This window comes from Hipposideros armiger, unplaced genomic scaffold (assembly GCF_001890085.2).
Source record: "Hipposideros armiger isolate ML-2016 unplaced genomic scaffold, ASM189008v1 scaffold_144, whole genome shotgun sequence".
Classification (NCBI taxonomy): Eukaryota; Metazoa; Chordata; class Mammalia; order Chiroptera; family Hipposideridae; genus Hipposideros; species Hipposideros armiger.
This window is the reverse complement of record NW_017731494.1, coordinates 2,210,529-2,229,667: the sequence shown is the minus strand read 5'-3', so window position 1 is coordinate 2,229,667 and position 19,139 is coordinate 2,210,529. Positions and strand designations below refer to the sequence as shown.

The 19,139-nt window shown below is 38.5% G+C and overlaps 1 protein-coding gene across 1 annotated transcript in view; it reads right to left on the bottom strand.

Moving 5' to 3' along the window:
• Positions 1–18,711, bottom strand: part of ALDH1A1 (aldehyde dehydrogenase 1 family member A1) — a 53,370-nt gene extending 34,659 nt beyond the window's left edge. Inside the window, exons 1-2 of the mRNA XM_019650692.1 lie at positions 18,337–18,711; positions 2,644–2,748 (exon numbers count right to left, since the gene is read on the bottom strand). Coding sequence (XP_019506237.1) covers positions 2,644–2,748; positions 18,337–18,402 — 171 coding nt within the window. The 5' untranslated portion in view covers positions 18,403–18,711. The remainder of the gene's footprint in view (positions 1–2,643; positions 2,749–18,336) is intronic.
• Positions 18,712–19,139: the final 428 nt, after the last annotated feature.

Here is a 19,139-nt window from a genome sequence, read left to right as displayed (position 1 = left end):
CACAGCAGTTTCCAATCATCAACTTTCTTACCTGTCAATGTCCATGCCCTTTATTAAAGGCTAACACCTAAGAGGAGATCCAATTTACGGTTTAATACTTAGGTCAATGGTTTTCAAAGTGTATTCCCCAACCCTCATTCTAACCTGCAACGTCAGCATCACTTGAGAAATTGTCAGAAATGCAAATTCTCAGGCCCCAATCTAGAATTATTGAACCAAACTCCTGGGCTTGGTGGGGCCCAGCGATCTGTGTTTTAAGATGCCTTTCAGGAAGTTCTAATGCATGCAAAATTTCGAGAATCACTGCCTTAGTCAATAGTCAATTTAGTACTAGATTCCTAAGGTGAGGTGTGTGGGGTATATGGAAACTCAGAGCATGATGGAGAAAATTATTTTGTTTATCCATTATCTATAATGTGTTAGATACTTGTAGTGTTGATCTCTACAAGAAGCATACTGTGTCAGACAAATTAACCACAAAGCTATATAACACACGGGTTATCACATAGGCAGATACAAGGTTCTGTGAGGACACAAAAGGAGCAACTGTAACTGGGAAGGAGAGAGAAGGCTTTAAAGAAGTGATTGAAGCTTTGTTATGTGGCTGGCACTGTTAAAACACTTTACATAGTTTCTTATGTAACCTTCCCCATGTTTTTTCGAGCTGCCCATTTTATGAAAAAAGGAACAGCTCAAAGAAGGTAAATACAAATGTGGAACTTCTGTTTGTAAGGTACTGTTCGCCCTGAAGGCCAGCTCAGCCATGCAATAACAGGCGTACGCCCCGCATCCTGCTTGGTGTGAAACCCAGCGGGAAATACATCATCCATATCCTGCTTGGCACAACTAGAAATTTTCTGTTGCCATTGCCCCCAGCTGTTGCCACCACCAGCTGTTGCCACCGGTTACTTACTCCGCCCTATAAGAACTAGACCCTTCCCTTAGTCGGGGCTGATGCCTCTCATGGCCTCAGCCCCAGCAGGTTAATAAACTTGCTTGCTTGAATATCGGTGTCTCTCACCCCCTTTCTCCTCAGCGAACCTTTCACTGTTGTCTTATTGAAGATGATGATTTAAACTAGGTCCTGAGGACCTAGTGATTGCTAGGAACATGTGATTTCTACGCAGTGGCACAGAGGCAGTGACCTGCAGGCGATATTTCAGGGTGTGATACTAAACACAGTGAAGTTGGGACTCTAACGTTGATGAGGTGGCCTGGGATGGAGGCCAGAAACAAGGGTGTTTCCCAGAGGCAGCGAAAAGCCCTTGAAGCCATCGATGATGAAATCTGATACAGAAAGTGAAATCTGAAAGCAGGTGATGTGTCTCCATTCCATTCTGCTTCTACGTCTTAAATTGTTGACCCCTCTGGCTAAATTCTGCATTCTCACCCCTCAGGGCATGGGTCTTCTTTCTTCTGATAATACAGCAACCTGAATTCAGGGCCTTCCTTAAACCTCAAAGAGCCCTCGGGTCTCTCACTATCTTGGAATAGGTCTGCAAGTTTAATACCCTGAGATTAGGGATCTCACACTGACTGATGAGAAGGCAATGAAAGAATGGAGACTGGACAGGAACATGTGATTGCTACAATGAACTATACATAGTGTCACAAATGGTATTAGCCATGGGTTTTTCTGACTTCATCTCCCAGTAGGCTGTTGATGCAGCAAAAAAAATCTTTACCTCTTTCTCTCTTATACGACAGAGATTTAAAGCTTGATAATGTCTGGACAACTAAAGACCAGAATCATTTTCCATTAGACTGTGAAACATATGTACCTTTTAAGGTGTGTGTTCAAATAAAAATTCTGAAAGCTTTTACTCTTCTCATTTCCCAGGCTATTAAATATTACCCCATCTAACTTTAATAATAATTACAAGGTAAGGCAGTAGTCCTGCCAGTCACAGGCTCTGGAGTCAAAGGACAGCATTTGAACGCTGATTTCATTGTTTATTAGCAATGTCACCTTGAATAAAGTACTCAACCTTTCTATTTTGCTATTATATCATCATTTGTAAAAACAGGCAAAAATAATGCCTCCCCAGGTTGTTTTAAGTATTAAATTAAAACAACATTTAGAATTAAAAACAAATCACTAAATAAAAGTTGGTTTTGTTGCTGTTGGTATTGTGAGTTAGGGAACAACAACACTTTTAATTTGTGATTCAATTTGATTCATTTTTAAATTCCATTTTTAAAGAGACCCATTAACATTAATTCAATGATTTTTAAAGGAATAAGTTGGTGTTATATTATTCTAAAAGTCATATATTAAAGTTTTCTTTTAGTTTCACTTTGCAACTTAAGAAGAACAATTTTATATGAATAAAATATTGCTCTACTTTAAAAATCTATGATCAATAATTTCGTATGTAGTCTGCTGGTACAAGAAATCTAGACACAATTTCAATTAAAAAACCAAGCAAGAAAAAAATAATATAGAAAAATCACCACCAGACCCAGAAGCATAGTCTCATCATTATATGACCACTGAGTACCCTTTATGTACCAAGAAATTTTTCCCAGTTGGCCCCAGAAACCATATTTTCATGACATGTCTACTTGGATCTGGAATGGGGTTTGGGAGGTCAGAAGGCTGAGAAACAAGGACACCTGGCATGAAATGGAACTAGTGCTCACCTTGTCTCCTTCTTCCACCTCACAGAGTATCTCCTCAGTTGCAGGATTAAAGATAGGAAATTTCTTGCCACTCACGGAATTATGCCATTCATTGTTTATGAAGATCTATAGAAAGGGAGAGAAAGTAGGTAAAAATGGCATTTAAATATGCAGCAATTTTGGGAATTGTTTTTTTTTTTATATAAGCTTACTAAAGCATTACAGAATGCCTAAGTGAAGCCATTGTTACAACCCTATGTCCCTCACGTATCCACCTGCCCAACACACACAAAATTTTTTTTGGTTGTTTAAAACACATTTTACACACACATGCATGTGTGAACACACACACACACACACACTAAAATAAATAATACTTTTGAATTGCATTAAGGTACAAGGTCATTTCGACACTGGAAAATATAGTTTAGAGAAAACAATCTACAATAGAAAAGATGCTTTTATCTGAAATAACTGTGAATTTTAGGTAAAAGCAGAGGCTTTGGTGGGCTTGATCTTCATGAAACATTGTCTCTAATTTCCACTTCAGATCCTGAACGTGATCATTTTGGGCTACTGGTGATTTAGTATCATGAGTGACTATTTTCTGATCCTTTACTTTCTACTGTTTTAAAGGTGGTTTGTGGTGGGGAAGGAGTAATTAAATGAAGTTTGCTTTGAAAACATTGGTTAGTGTCATTTTTCTAATTGACTTTTTACAACATAAGGGTTTCATTCTCTCTTTTAAAGATTATCTAGAACAGCGGTTCTCAACCTGTGGGTCGTGACCCCTTTGGGGTTCGAACGACCCTTTCACTGGGGTCACCTAAGACCATCGGAAAACAAAAAGATATTTACATTACAATTCATAACAGTAGCAAAGTTACAGTTATAGAGTAGCAAGGAAAATAATTTTATGGTTGGGGCTCACCACAACATGAGGAACTGTATTAAAGGGTCGCAGCATTAGGAAGGTTGAGAACCGCTGATCTAGAATGTGTTTGTCCACAGATGAAATCAGGTACTAGATTTCTTAGTAGTATCTCTAAGAAAAAGAACACACATCTAAAGAAACAGAAGGGTCTAGAAAAAAAACATGGAATTATGTTCTGTGTACACAAAAGAACAAAATTATTAAAAAGTGTTACTGTGTCATTTTAAAAGTCTGAGTTTCAACTTTTGCAGCCCTATATTTGCATTTCATTATGATACCTAATAGAGTTTTCATATCTCATTCACCTTTTACTAGAGTGAAAATATTTGATAAAGCCCAATTAAATACTCCTTTTGTGGTGAATAAGTTACGTTCTGTTTCAGACAAAAGCTAGAATTTTCTCTCTCCTTTCATCCAGTTATTTCTTGTTTATTCTCTTTTCCTATTCATTATTGAAATATAAAAATAATCTTCAGTACAGTACTAAATGATATGTAATGCAACTTTCTGTTAGATTTATTTTTACAACATGAACTAGTTTAATTTTAAATCACAGGTAGCCAATACATGTAGTTTTAAATGAAGGGTGACATATACACTGGATTTATAATACATACCTTAGTTCAGATACCTCCCCTTACTTGATATTTAAAGGTAAGTTATTAATAGTGTAACCCTGAGGGAAAATGTATTCAAATACTGCCTTCCAAGGTTTAAATCAGTTTTTATGCTAAATACAAATCGCTTAGCTATTAAAAATTCCCCAGCAACAGTTATCAAAATTATACATTGTTAGTTTAATTAATTATATTGTGTATATTTGAATAAAGCAGGCTTTTAAATTAACCTGAGTTGCACTAACTTAGCTATTCTATTATGCATTGTTCACAATACAGCTTAAAAATCTTGTCAAATTAATAAAATGAAAATTACCATGTATCGCTAACTGCTTAAGTATAATTCATTCTATATTTTGAGATTTATAAGAATATTTAGACAGCCTGGTCTCCTACACTTCTATTGTAAAATTTGTCAGTTTTTTTAAAAGTGATTTTTAAATATCTGCCTTCCCTCCTAGGCTGTAAACTCTGTAAGATAAGGTTAAGGACTGTCATCAGGTTTTCTGGTTTATCTTCAGTGTTCAACACAATCCCAGCCCTCAAGTGATTTTAACCTCAGTATTCCTGAATGAACAACTTAAAATTGAATCTAAGAACTTGCAATCCAGTAGCTACACATGACTAAGACCTATAATATTCTGCACATGGGAACACTATGATATTTGTGGTTTGCTAAAAAACAAGGGGAAGCAGAAGCCTCCTATTTTCTTGTTCACACGGATACAATTATTCATATAACAAAACAGCATGAACCTATGTATTTGGAGGAATTCAAAAGATTTGTAGCGCTAGCCTGGAATTGACAGGAAAACAATGAGAGTCGAATACATAAAGGGGGAGGGTGTGCAAAGTAGTTCAGATGAAGAGACTAGGTATGCAAAGATACATATATGGAGGCACAGGAAAGATAGAAGTATCAAGAAAATCCTGTTCCTCTGATAGGAAAATGGGATACAAATGAGGATCTTAAAATTCTCATTATCCTCCATGAAGAAAAGGTTGGCATCTTAGTTCAGATTGAAGAAAGGTAAATTCAGATTAAAGAACTGACTCGCCCAACATCTCAGAGTAAATCAGCATTCTAGCTATCAGAAAAACATTGTATGGAATCCTGTAATTACTCTTAAAGAGTATTTTCTTTTATGCATCACTAGCCCTTACGTCTTTGTACTTTTCCCAAGGGATGGCTGGGAAACACCTTAATCAATGTGTCACAAGTTCAGCTCACTGTCATCTCTAGCTTTATGCTTCTCTTAACTCAAACTAAAGTTCTAAAGCTTGCTCATGCACATTATTTCTCTCTCTGACACACACACACACACACACACACACACACACACACACTTTCCCTCTCCGTTAATGACACACACAATCCCTAGTCATTCTTTTGTATGACTTTGTTCTATACTATCATAAAGAACCTCTCTGTATCTATGAGTCTCTTTCTGTTTTGTTTATTTTGTTCTTTAAATTCCACAAATACAGAGAACAAACTCATGGTTGCCAGCTGGGAGGGGACTTGGATGGAGGACTGTGTAAATAAGGTGGAGGGATTAAGAAATGCAAATCGGTAGTTATAAAATAGTCACAGGAATGTAAAGTGAAGCATAGAGAATGTAGTCAATACAGTGCCAGGTTGGTACTAGACTAATTTGGGGAATCACTTCATAAATTATATAAATATCTAACCACTATGCTGTATACCTGAAACGAATATACAATAATATTCATTGTCAACTGTGATTGAAAGATTAAAAAAAGAGAGAAGTAAAAACAAAAAAGAGGGCTGGCCGAGTGGCGTGATGGTTAAGAACTGGCTTGGGACGCCAGAGGGCCCTGGTTTGGGTCCCACATATGAGGGTCAGTGACACTGCCCTCCACAGCTAAGATGCTGAACAACAGCTCAACCTGGAGCTGGGCTGCCCTGAGTCGCCGGCGACGGTGTAGGCTGCAATCCCTGTGGCAGTGGGTTGCCATGGGCTACCGTATGTAGCCAGCAGCCAGCGTGAGGGGCCAGCAGCCGCAGTGAGCAGCCATCCAGAAGCCAGCGACTGATCTGCCTCACCCGGGAAGAGCGCAATGATGGTGCCAACTTGAACCAGTGAAGCAACATCCTCCACAACTAGATTGAAGAACAAAAGGACAGCAAATTGTCTGTTCCCCTTCCCCCAATTCCCCAACACTGTTCCCATCCCAATTCCCCAATAAAAAATCTTTATAAAAACACACACACACACACAAACCACAATAAAGAACCTCTCCTTGTTCTTCTTGCCCGCACATCCACCTAATTGGAATTTAATTTTCACCCTGTCATCGTAATCTTCTTAAGCCATTCCAGTTCAGATTTTGTCCTCTCCTCAGAACACAGATGGTTCTCCATTCACAGACTGCTTAGCATGATAACAAAGTGGCTTATGATCTGACTTTTCTAACCCTTTGTTCTATTATTTCCTCAGTTTACCTTTGTTTCAGCCTCATTATACTACTTCAAACACCATGCCCTTCTGCTCCACACCTGTTATTCATGCTGTTTAAACTGGAGTTTCACTATTTTCTTCTACTCATACTTCAAACTCTCCCTTAAAATGTCATTGACTCATGAAGATTTTATAAGTTGGTCCAATTGGATTTAACCTCTTATTTTCTCTTTTCTAACATAGTAGTTTAGTGTTCTACTATTAAATTACTTATTATATTCTCTTTTGTATTAAAGTTAGAATTTACATATCAGCTCACCAAATCGCAAACAAAAATCTAAAGGTATCATGGTACTTGCCCTAGATTTTCTAGCCAGTCTTGCGAAGCTTGCATCACATTCTTTCCCAAAGTTCTAATTCTCCCTTTCCTCTGCTCTAATGATAGTATTACCACTCTAGACTTTATGCCTTTAAACTAAAAGAGCACAAGTCTCACCCTGTCAAAGATATACCCAGAATTCCACCCTTCCACAGTATAATTTTACTAAAAATCTAATAAGAACAAGATATAAAGTTAATTACATTTTGTTAGGCCTGTGGTGTGAGGACTTATAAAACTAACTTGTGGCCCCAAATTTGGATTCTTGCAGCATGAGCTCTGAAGCTGCTTACGGAGCATAACTTTGCCCTTTGGGGCTCCAGAACTGCCTGCAGAGCCAGCAGTCTCCCCACCCCCCAGTGCTGATTGTGCTGTTTGATAAATTGTACTCCTTGCATCGCTGATAAATAATACTCTCTGTACTATAATTGTGTGATCAAAGGCAGCCTTTTTGTTCTACAGGCCTGGGCTGAAACCAGGACTTGAAAAATGCTTAATCATATATTACCCATTGTTCCACCTTACAACTCCACTTGCTCGATCACTGAGTCAGCCAACCATTGAAAGTCCAGTGGCCCCCGCCAATCAGAAAACAAATGATGTAAGTTTATAATCTTGTTTCCCCTAGCAACCCATCTCTTTGATCATCAGCTCCTTGCAACTTTTGCCTTTATAAACCCTGTTCTATCCCCTCGATTCTGGAACATATTCTCAGTTCATACTGAGGACTACACTTCCTGGTTTGCAAATTGTTACATGAATAAACTCTTTTTAAATTTCTTTAAAAAAAATATCTCCCGATTTTTGTTTACAGGTGAAACTTTCCAGCCCCTACTTGAATCCTCCTAGGTCTATGATGTCAAAGTTTCAAGTTCTCAATAATATATTCTTGGTATATTACAGCTTATTTTGCTCACTTCCTAAATCTTTTTTGGTGAAAGAACCATTACAATATGTATTTATCACCTAGTTTCATGTCAGACTCTTGTATGTAAGCTGTACATAAAACTACCCTTTCAGATTCAAGTCAGTGAATGTTTTGTAAATGAGCATTCACCTAAAAGAACAGGAGTTTATCTGGCAGCCTTTGGGCAACTGAGATCAGTCATAGATGATCTCAAATTCTCAGCAGCTGCTCTGCATTATTCATTCACTTTTAACCTTTAATATAGAAGAACACAGTGAACCCAACTTTTGTTTGAATTTGTGCTTATATTGACATAATCCAAAATGTCACTATTGTTTTCAGGAAAGGGTGTGTCAAATAATGAGTAAATACCCGTCTCATTCTTTGGAAGGTACTGAGGGAAAACGTGAGATGAGTTTGCCATGACAGCTACTCTCAAGGGTTTATAGTCTAAGAAGAGAGTGTAGTTATATCAAGATCAGCCAGTAAAGAATTGAAGGTTGTAGAGTAAAATGACCAAAGCAGTGCTTTAGTCAACAAACTGCACAGTGGAACTCATGGAAGAGAGGGACCTGGGCTTGAAGAATGCATCCTGGAAGGACAGAATTTGATTGGTGGAAAAAGGAAAACAATAGGCAAAGGGAGGGAACATTGTTGGCAATATTTGTAACACAGTGAAAAGATCAGCCCTGAACAGAGCGTTCCAGTGGAAACAAGTCAGAGATAAGTTCCAACAATGACAGTGAAGCCAGTTTGTGGTGGTCTTTGTCTCCAGCGTGAGAAGTTTAGACTTTATCCTGGATATGATAAGGGAGTGGCAGGATCAAATGCATGTTTTTAGAAAAACTGATTTTTAACTCCCCCAAAAGGATTTAAAATAGAGTGACCAGAGTCCAGATATTAGTTGAAACCATTTAAACATTCCAGGCATGAGGTTAGAAGGCTTTAGAGTCCAGCGACATAGCAGTGCAGTCTGCAAATTATGAATTAGATACATTCTTCCCCAAATGCAGGCCTTTCAGCATAAAAACAAAACTCAGCACAAATAATGATATGATCAGGGTTGCTATAAAGATCAGGAATTGCATCATTTCTTTCCTTCCCCTGAGCTATAGAGAATATATTGGTATGAACTACCTTAATGACTTTTTTTTGTTTTAAATTTATTGGCTTTACATTTGACATTTGCTTTCATCTAACTGTGAGACCAAATGTCTTTGACTAAAAATTCTTCCTGTGGTTTTTATGTAAAATGGTTCCAGTAGGCACCCCCTCATCTTGCAGGGGTTACTTTCCAAGACCCCTAGTGGATGTCTGAAATGGTGAAGAATATCTAACCTGGATGCATATACCATGTTTTGTCCTATACATACATACCTATGATAAAGTTTAATTTGCAAGTTAGGCATCATAAGAGATCAGCAACTAATAATAAAACAGAACAATTATAACAATATACTATAATAAAAGTTATGTAAATGTGGCATTATTAAGTAAAATTAAGGTTATTTGAACACAAGCACTTCGATATCCTGACAGTCGACCTGATAACCCAGCTGGCTAGTAAGTGACTAGTGGCCTGGAGGAACATGTACAGTGTGAGTGGAGACTCTGGACAAAGGGATGATTCACGACCTGGGCAGGACAGAGCTGGACAGTGCAAGATTTCCTTACACTACTAGAATGGCATGAAATTTAAAACATAAATTGCTTATTTCTGGAATTTTCCATTTAATATTTTTGGACCGCGGTTGACCGTGGGTAGCTGAAACCACAGAAAGCAAAACCACAGATAAGGGGGGGACGACTGCATATGGAGAAGTGTAGGCTAACACGTATTTATTATAATGTAATAATTATGACACCTATTTTAGTTCTATCGAAATGGTCTGTCCTTTCCCTCCCTATGCTCATTTTCTGTTTATTGTTTGCCTTTAGAAAGTTTAGAGAAAAAGGGATCAGGCTATAAAAGTAAGAAAAAATTATTGGGTCCTATTTAACCATTGCATTAACTATATTCTAATTATGAGTTTTGGACTCAGGATAATTTGGAATAATATGTATGTACGGTAGACCTCAACTTAAAGTTCACAGTATTGATTGGAAATTACAGACACCCATCCATACTCTTGGACTTCAAGTACTTCTTGTATGGGGAAATAATCAATGGCAATGTTGAGGCAACTTAAAAGTTGATTTTTGGGCCAGCTGAGTGGCACGTTGGTTAAGAGCTGGCTTGGGATGCCAGAGGGCCCCGGTTCGGATCCTACATATGAGGGCCAGTGACACTGCCCTCTACAGCTAAGATGCTGAACGACAGCTCAACCTGGAGCTGGGCTGCCGTGAGTCGCCGGCGTCGGCGTAGGCTGCAGCCCCTGTGGCAGTGGGTTGCCATGGGCTACCGTGTGTAGCCAGCAGCCAGCGTGAGCGGCCAGCCAGAAGCCGGCGACTGATCTGACTCGCCCGGGAAGAGCGCAATGATGGTGCCAACTTGGGCCAGTGAAGCAACGTCCTCCACAACTAGACTGAAGAACAAAAACGACAGCAACTTGTCTGTTCCCCTCCCCCAAGTCCCCAATAAAATCTTAAAAAAAAAAAAAAGTTGATTTTTATTCTTTAAATTTTGGGTATGTCAGATTTTAAGAGATGCATCATATGACCTTTGTTTAAAAAGAATGGCCATTTTCTGAAAGCTGTTTAGTGTCCAAGTCATAATTAAAAAAAAAAAGCCTTTCCAGAGTAAAAGTTATTATGTCTTAATCTGTTTGATATAAAGCAACAATTCTAAATAAATAAGTGCTTTCCTCAAAATATTTCTGGCTTGGATCAAACTAAATTTGACTAATAGGCAAAATAAACCCTCTTAGCCTTTTATGCTGATCTAAGATTTTGGAATGTGTTGGTTTAAAGGGGAGAGGAACACCTGACTCCCTCCAACAGATATTCAGGACCCTGAATTCCCATGATCTCTGTGGGGCTAGAACCGGGCCAGTGGCTCTGGATCCTATAAGGGAAGCTAGTGCTTCTTTGGAAGCAGAGATCTCATTTTCAATACACAAAGTATTTCTTTCAAGATATGCCAAGGGTAAAAAAGGGTGATGAGCTCCCCGCTTTTATGTCACCTGTGTGAATTTCCAAACCTGAGAGCCCAGAGTGATGGCTGTTGTAAATGCATAGGAAGTGCTGGGATGTAAATGTGTAAACCTTTTGTCAGCTTTAGCCACCTAAAAACAAACAAACAAACAAACAAACAAACAAACACACAAACAAAAACTTTGGAAAGGGGGCAGAAAGAATGAGATGGGGGATGAATAATAAGAGAGAGAGACTGAACAAAACTCAGGTGGGGATGTTAACCATCTAAAAGAATAAAAGCGAGATCTCTGGCAACTGCAATACCTTCAATCCAAACCCTGAGGCAGCAAAGCAAAATGCTGAGATTCAAAGTAAAAAAAAAAATCTAAAAGGAAATTGAGGAAATAAGAGGTTGCAGGAAAATATTTAACTGCAGTAAAAGGAATGAAAACAAAACAAGAGAGTGACCCAAACAAAAGTAGGAGAAATAAGAGTTTCCTTTCATTTTTGTTTTATATTATAATCTGACTTCAGCAACAGGAGTGTATACTCTTTTTTGTTGTTGTTGTTTGAAAAAAAACCTTCAGCCTTTATAACTCCGGGAAGAAGATAAGCATTTCTGTTTTGAGCCACAGTTTCACTGTGTACCACAGATAACAAAAATACTTGTCAGCAATCTCTGTACGTCATACATACCCTATATCAGAGAGGTATGATGTGGGAGCAACAGAAAGTTCTGTACATGTTTAATATTTAACTATATCAAGACCCAGTAATGCAATACTTGCATGTAAGCCTTCTTCCTTCTAAAGTAAGTGCAAAATGTAGAGCATAATTCAGTTGTTTGTTATTTGTATTCCTTCGACTGCTAAAAAAGTATTGGGAGAGCAGTGAAAATAGTCCCATAATGGGACCTAGGATGGGGCGGTAGCTCTTCAGGCAAAGTTTTAAGGTCTGCAATATTTGTGTAGATTCCCAGCAAACAAATTTCCTTGAACAATTCCAACTTTACAATAAAGGTATCAGGTAGAGATATCATACTATCAAAAATGAAATATCAAAAAGTGACACTTTATACATCGTGTAATCATGCCTCTGTTTGTGGAAGCTTTTGATACACAGGCACACACATGCACACACATACTCAAAACACATCCATGTGATGAAATCAAGGCATGTGTAAATATTTACTTTTCTGATTTGTTAGTACTGGATTTTAATTAAATGTTTAATTATGAAGCAATTATTGTTCATGTTCTTTTGAACTTGGCTCTGTCTCCATTGCCACTGATTACTGGTAAATGTGTCATGTATCTGGCCACAACTATGAGAGCATCATGCAAACCTGAACCACCCCCCCCACTTCGCCCCCACCCCACCCCAAGCCAGGTAGTTGCTATTTTGAGACAACTGTATCACCATTGTATCAGTGAGATTTCTTTAATGCTGATCTGTCTTATATTGTCCCATCGATAACCCAAGCCACCTCAGGGCATTTCCTTAACTTTGGGTTGCTCTCCTAATGAGTTGTTTCTTGTACCCTGTAAGAGTTTTTCTCATCCAGTCCCCTCATTCTGGCAAGTCGTTAACAACAAATTCATCAGGAGAAGTAAAGTTTAAAGAAATCATGTGAACAAGAGAGTCCACATAAAATGGGGTTAATACCTTCTCTTAGGGTGTGTGCAACTTAATTTAGTATTTTTGTTGATTAGATTTCTGGAAGCCAAGCAGGTGACAGACAACAGAACAATTTGCCAAGACTGCAGTCCTCAGAGATGAGCTAACATATTGCATTTGTAGTGAATGTTTATCTCCCAGGAGTAAACTTTATGGTAGGTTCTGTCACCGGTTTGTGGCCATGGTCTGGTTCCTGTTGGATTCAGACACTTTTGAAGGGGAAGAGAAGTGCTGTTGCCTGACTGAGGGCGAGGAAGTTTCTCGGAGAAACAGGAAGTCATGTCCTGAAGGAACTAGATGGTGGTCACTGTGGGTCAAGTTATAAGGTTGACCCAAAACTTTGAGACGTTTGTTCCTGGTCAACAGACCACACTTGGGTAGCATCAGCAAAACCTGGAAGTCTGTTAAAAATGAAAAATCTCACACCTCACCTCAGGCCTACAGAATCAGAATCTTCATTTCAACAAGGTCCCTAAAGAATTCACTTGCACATTCAAATTTAAGAAGTACTACTCCAGGACAACTTCTCTGGAGTGGTCCACATGTTTTGGGATCTAGTGCCCAAATCATCCCTCTTCTCTCATCAATCAAATTTCAATTCTCTCAATCAGAGTAAGGAATGAATGATACAAATTTAGTAATAGGTATGAAAGCACTTGTTAGGGACAATCCAATGGGATTCAAGTACTACTGTTTTTAATGTTTAGGGGGGAAAAAACAGAACCATATGGAAAAGTATCAGGTCTGAAAGGAGAAAATTCAGAATCCAGTTCATTCTGTCTTTGCCTCTTAAGAGCTGCTTGACCCTGAGCAAGTTACTTAAGCTCTCTGAGCTCAGGTACCACAGCTTTAAAATGGGACATTAGTAACAGTGATTAATTATGAACCTTAAATGAGATCAATAGATGAAAGCAGCTTCAAACTATGACAGGCAAGGCAAGAATTTGTTCCCCGTACATGGGGAACTGAATAAGTTTAGAATTCTAGGAGTCATCCTGGGAAGGAGAAGGTTAAAAAGAGCCCAGACCAAGGAGCTAATAAGTGCCAGAGCACTTTCCACAAATTACCTCACTTAATTCTCACAGCCACTTTTCAAGGTAGTCATTCTGATTCCCAATTTACAGACAGGCCAACTGAAACTCAAGTAGATGAGAAGCTTGGCCAAGGTCAGATCACTGAATAAGCACAAGAACTGGAAATCGAAGTTGGGTTTACCTTGTTCAGTCACTGCACCTTGCAGCCATCAGCTATTTGTTCAACTGCTTCCAAAGTCAAAAGCAAACAAAATATTGCTTCAGTCAGAAGGGATTACAAAAGACTTCCCAAATGAAAGCAGGACCACCGCACAATCAGCTTTGTCTTGAACATAAGTCCTGTCCTGTTTTAAGCATCCCTCAGTGGCTTCCCTTAAATAAAACCCATCAGGCATTGTGGCTGCAGCCTCTGTCTCCAGTCCTATCTCATCCATTCTCTCCCTTCCTCATTTTACTCCCGTTGTGTTAGCCTTTTGGCAGTTCTTTGCACATACCAAGCTCTTCTTCACATGTGCTGTTACCTCTAGATCTTTGTTCTTTCTCCACTGCCCCAGCCACCTTATGCTCTGCGTCCCTCAGGTTCACCTCAACTGCCCCTTCCTTTTAAAGTCCTTTCCTGAAACCTCATCAAAAGTAAGCTCTTCCCCTTATAGCCTCTCAGCTTTATGTTTTCTTCTTTTAACATTTTTCATAATTTGTGATTAACGTATTCACTTACTTGTCTATTTTCTTGCCCACACCACCCCACACACCCTCCAGGAATATAAGCTTCATGCGGCAAGAATCTATCAGCCTTCTTATAAGACCTAGCACAGAGCAGTCATTCAATGACTTGTTAAATAAAAGGAAGGGAAATGGGAGAAATGAGTGAAGAGGATGGTTATTTAAAAATATATGTGGCTTGAATTCATTCGTTGTAAGAATTTAAAAGGAGATAATGGTACCTAGCGCGTAATATTCAATGAATCATAACTCTTCTCTATCGAAAATACCTTTTGGATGAAAGCTACTGTTTCAAAAACTTCAAAAGGGCTTGCATTGTTTAGCATGTTTTGGGAAAGAAAGCATTCGTATTTATTTCTTCCTCTTGGTGGCCTGGGAACAGCTGAGCAGCAACTGGGAAGGCTCACGATTGTGTCCTCTCCAGTAATTAATTAGGAATGGGTAAATGCAAGCCAGAATAAAGAAGGACAGAACAGGGTTCCAGCGACTCCATGTCCCAAAGTAGTGACACCGAGCTTAGGGAAGTCACTGGTGTGAGGGCTCAGACTGCTAGCACTCAGTCTAGCTTTGTCACTTACTAGCTATGTGACTTTAGGCAAATTACTTAGCCACTCTGTTCCTCAGCTTCCTATTTACAAAACAGAAATAGTAAGCTCCTTATAAGGTTATTGTGATGAGTAAATAAAATTATTGTAAAGAACTTAAAAGAGTCATTGGCACAGATTAAACATGATGAATGTTAGCTATAATTATTTCCTGGTGTGTGTGTGTGTGTGTGAAATGTCATGAGTGGATGAAGATCTTTTCTAGCATGAGCAAATTATTATTCAAGTTTAAGAGTTAAGTTAAACATTTTGGGGTTTGAATCCTGTCTGAGAAAGCTTGGCTTCTTGAATTTCCTATTTTAAATTTTTTTATAAGGTAAAAAACAGTGTTGTGAAGGGAAAATGGAAAACGAAGTTACCAAATCCTAAAAGAGAAAATTTTTGATCCCTGAAATCCTGGATAAACCCTTGGAACTTCACTCCAATGCGATCCTTGTCAGGTGGGGCATGACTGTGCAAGAAAGAGTGACAGGAAAACTAGAGGAGAGAATGAGATGAACACTTGTGGGAAACAGGTCTAGGAAAGGCTGAGTAAAAGGAGATTTTTGAACATTGGAAAGAATTCAGAAAAACAAATAGGACTAGAATAGCTAATGTTAATCAGTTGCTTCCCATGTGCCACACACTATTTCAAGTGCTTTATATGCATTAAACTCATTTAATGCTTTCATCCACCTTAGGAAATTGGTACCTTTATTATTCCCATTTTACACATAAAGAAACTGAGGCAGAGAGAGGTAATGCAGTTTGCCCAATAATCACATAACTTTCAAAGAAGCTCTTCATTTAAAGGCTCAATAAAACGGATGAGTTGGCAGATGTATGATTCATTTCGAGTTGGAAAGGGGACAAATGAGGATAGAGATGGGATCCGAGTTTATGTGGATTTATAATGATGTTATTGAGGTTTTAAATTCTAAAAACCTTTGTATCATTTTAGAAAGTAATTCTTAACTCTGATCTCTGTTTTATCCACCCCAACAAAAAAATAATCAGACTGTACTAGAGAGTAAGTCATAAAAGATATGCAACAATGACTTCTTTTGTTTGGGTGAAAAGCAGTCTCAAGCTTGAGAGTATGTAATTCTACCATAGTTGTAATAATTTTTTGTTATTCAACCCTGCTAGGCTCTTTCCTCCACCTTGCCCCAAGGACCAATATACTTCCAGTGATAATAAAGAAGGACATTAACAGAGTAAGAGAAAAATAAGACAGAGGTTAGGTCCTGGCCAGAGAAGGTAATTCCTCAGGCACTGTAAAATCCTTGTTTACTTGCTTTGCAACCAGGAAACTTAGTTAATAACTGTTATTTTCCAACTCCTCTTGCAAGTGCAAATCCAATACAATTCTTGGGGCACAGTAAAAAAAAAATGCAAAGGCATTTGAAAAAGCTCACCCATTTAGATTTAATTACATACATAACTGGTGTCCTCCCAAGTGTAAAAATGCTGTAACCAATAAATCAGACAATAAACTGCTATCTGAGCAGAACAGGTTTTATAGAGAAGATGTGTGAGCAATCAAAATTCACTAACTGGCATTGAATAGTCTTATCCAGAAAAGTTTTTAAAAGAAAGAGCAAATAAATACTGTTCTTTGAATCTTGCTTTCTTTTGGACACTTAAGTCAGGCAGGTTCCCTAAGAGGGGTGTTCTTGTGTAATGACTTTGACAAGAACAGGAGATTTCCATCTCGAAAACTTCTCTCTGTGTTAAAGGATCACTAGATCTGTGTTTGTATGTCCGATTTTCACCATCTCATTTTTCTAGTACTGTTTCTTACATGCTTCATTAATAACTACTAAATGAAGCTTAAGTAGAAAGTATTTCACATTAAAGCTCCCTTGAGATACACATCAAGGAAGACCGCAAACTTCTGCAAAACCAAATTTAAAAAAATGTGACACATAGGCTACTAAATATCTTCCCAGGTAGTATCATGGCGAGGGGGGGGGGATCTTTACGAAATGCACTTTTCAATATGCCTGTTTGGATTAAAATTTCTTCTGAATGACCAGCTTGGAGTAAGAAAGTTGGGAAGGCTAGAGTCTTATCATCTTTTGGGCATACTTTTTGCCAAGTTTATGTTGTTGGAGGGCATGGACTCACCACAATTTTTTACGTTCCCATTTGGAATACAATTCAATGGAAAAAAAACGTTTCCCCTTCTAAGAAAACCTTGTGAAAATAACACATGCATATACTTTATAACTGCTGGTCGACCATGCTAAAGGCACAATCTGATCTCTGCAGATACTTTCCTAAGGAAAAGAGCCAGTCAGCTGAGCAACTTCCTCATTTTTGGTGCATATAAAAATGAAAATGTAACCGACTACAAAACCATCCATGGTTAAGTAAGGAATAAATGAGTAATAGCAAAGCTCTTCCTCTACCATTAAATTATAATGCTCTTGATTTTTCATTGGCTAATTCAGACAGCAAAATGGCTCTCCCTGAGTTGAAATAGTTCCTTTCTTACCTTACTTTCTGCATCGTACCATAAAGCAAACTTTAAGTGATTTTGGTTAGACCAGTTGTTTTGTTTCTTTTATTTGTTTGGGAGTTTCAGGCTCTGACAGGAAAGCAGGTACACAACAGTGTAAAACAGGCAAAGTTCAGAGATACTCTTGAATGATTCAAACAAAATCCATTTCCTCATTCTGCCCAGCTGTGGATTTTTAAGTCTGGGTCTGGCTCCTGCTCTTGTTTCTCCATTTATTTATCAGTTAACAATTATACAATTGCTCCAATGGCAACAAACTAGGCTGATAAAATAAATAAGAGTTCTTTCTTTCCCCGAGCATGCTAAATAATGCCAAATCTATTTGAAGTTCTTGAAACAGAAGCTTTCATACAATATTCAGATTTAGGCCCTTCAATATTGACACGTATTAAATATATAAAAAGATGTTACTTCAGTACTTCAGCCTGCTCTGTTTCTCTCCTTTTTAAATCATTTCCCACTTGTTTGGCTCTTTCCAGTACGTTTCTCCAGCAAGTATCTGCCTCTTTTATCACACATTCTGGCCTATGCTAAAGTTAATAGAACTGCTTAGTAAAGTCCACTGGATCCTGGCACAAGAACCTTTCACACAGCAGAGAATGCCTTTCACTTAAAAATATTTTTTTAAGAAATAAATTTATGAAACGTTGCCTGATGAGATTTAGAATTCATTATGTGACCAAGGCACTGAGCCCAGCGCTGCATTTTGCAAGGCTTTTTAGTTTTGTATTTGCAAAGGGCTCTGCACACAAGCTTCCTTAAATTGACCTTTTATGCTTTATATAAATGTAAGTTTTATAAACCTGAGGCAAAGCAGCAAAGAGAAATTATACTAACCTTGGTATACTGAAACTTCAAGTTGGTCAGTGGGACAGGTAAGTCTGGCATGCCTGAGGACGACATTTCTGGTTCAGCTCCTAAGGTACAGGTGACAGGCTCAGCGATTTAGTTCTGATAGAGCACTTGGTTTTATTTGTTCCTTTTCATCCGCACGGACTAAGGTTTATTTGCATACTGGGATATGATTGGATGAACAAACTGGGAGCAAAAAGAAGACGACACTACTTATTTGTAACACCTAGTGCAGGAAAGCCCTTGACTTTAAAATTAAATCCTTAAGAAACCTGTGCTCCAGCACTGCAGCTGCATCTGGAGCCAGGGCACTATTTGCAGACGAATTAATTTACAAAGCTGAAACCTATGATAAGGGTACACGGCGCAGCTGTTCTGGCCACTGAGGCCAGTTATTATTTTTTTGGCTTTTCATGCTTTTTATGCTACTGTGAAACTTTCCGTTCTCCGACAGACTTGGAATCAGAGAATTTGAGAGTTGAAAAAAGAGTCTGAACGGGCGCTTGTTCTCAGTCGAAGCTGGTGAGGAGATGACCCTGGCCAAGTGTCTTCAGGACGGTGCCGTCAGGAAAGCAGGGTGCTGTGTGGAGAAAGAAAGGCCCTTTATTGAGACCCTACCCCAAGCCAGCTGTAAAAAATTCATACCAATCAAGTGTATTTTAAGTGTGGCTGAGTAGACCTGCTGAAATTTCAGAAGCTTTGTATTATCTTTATTTTATATATGGGAACAGAAAAGTCAGCAGGATTTTTAGGGAACTCAGTGCACTGTCACACTGTCACCACGGCAG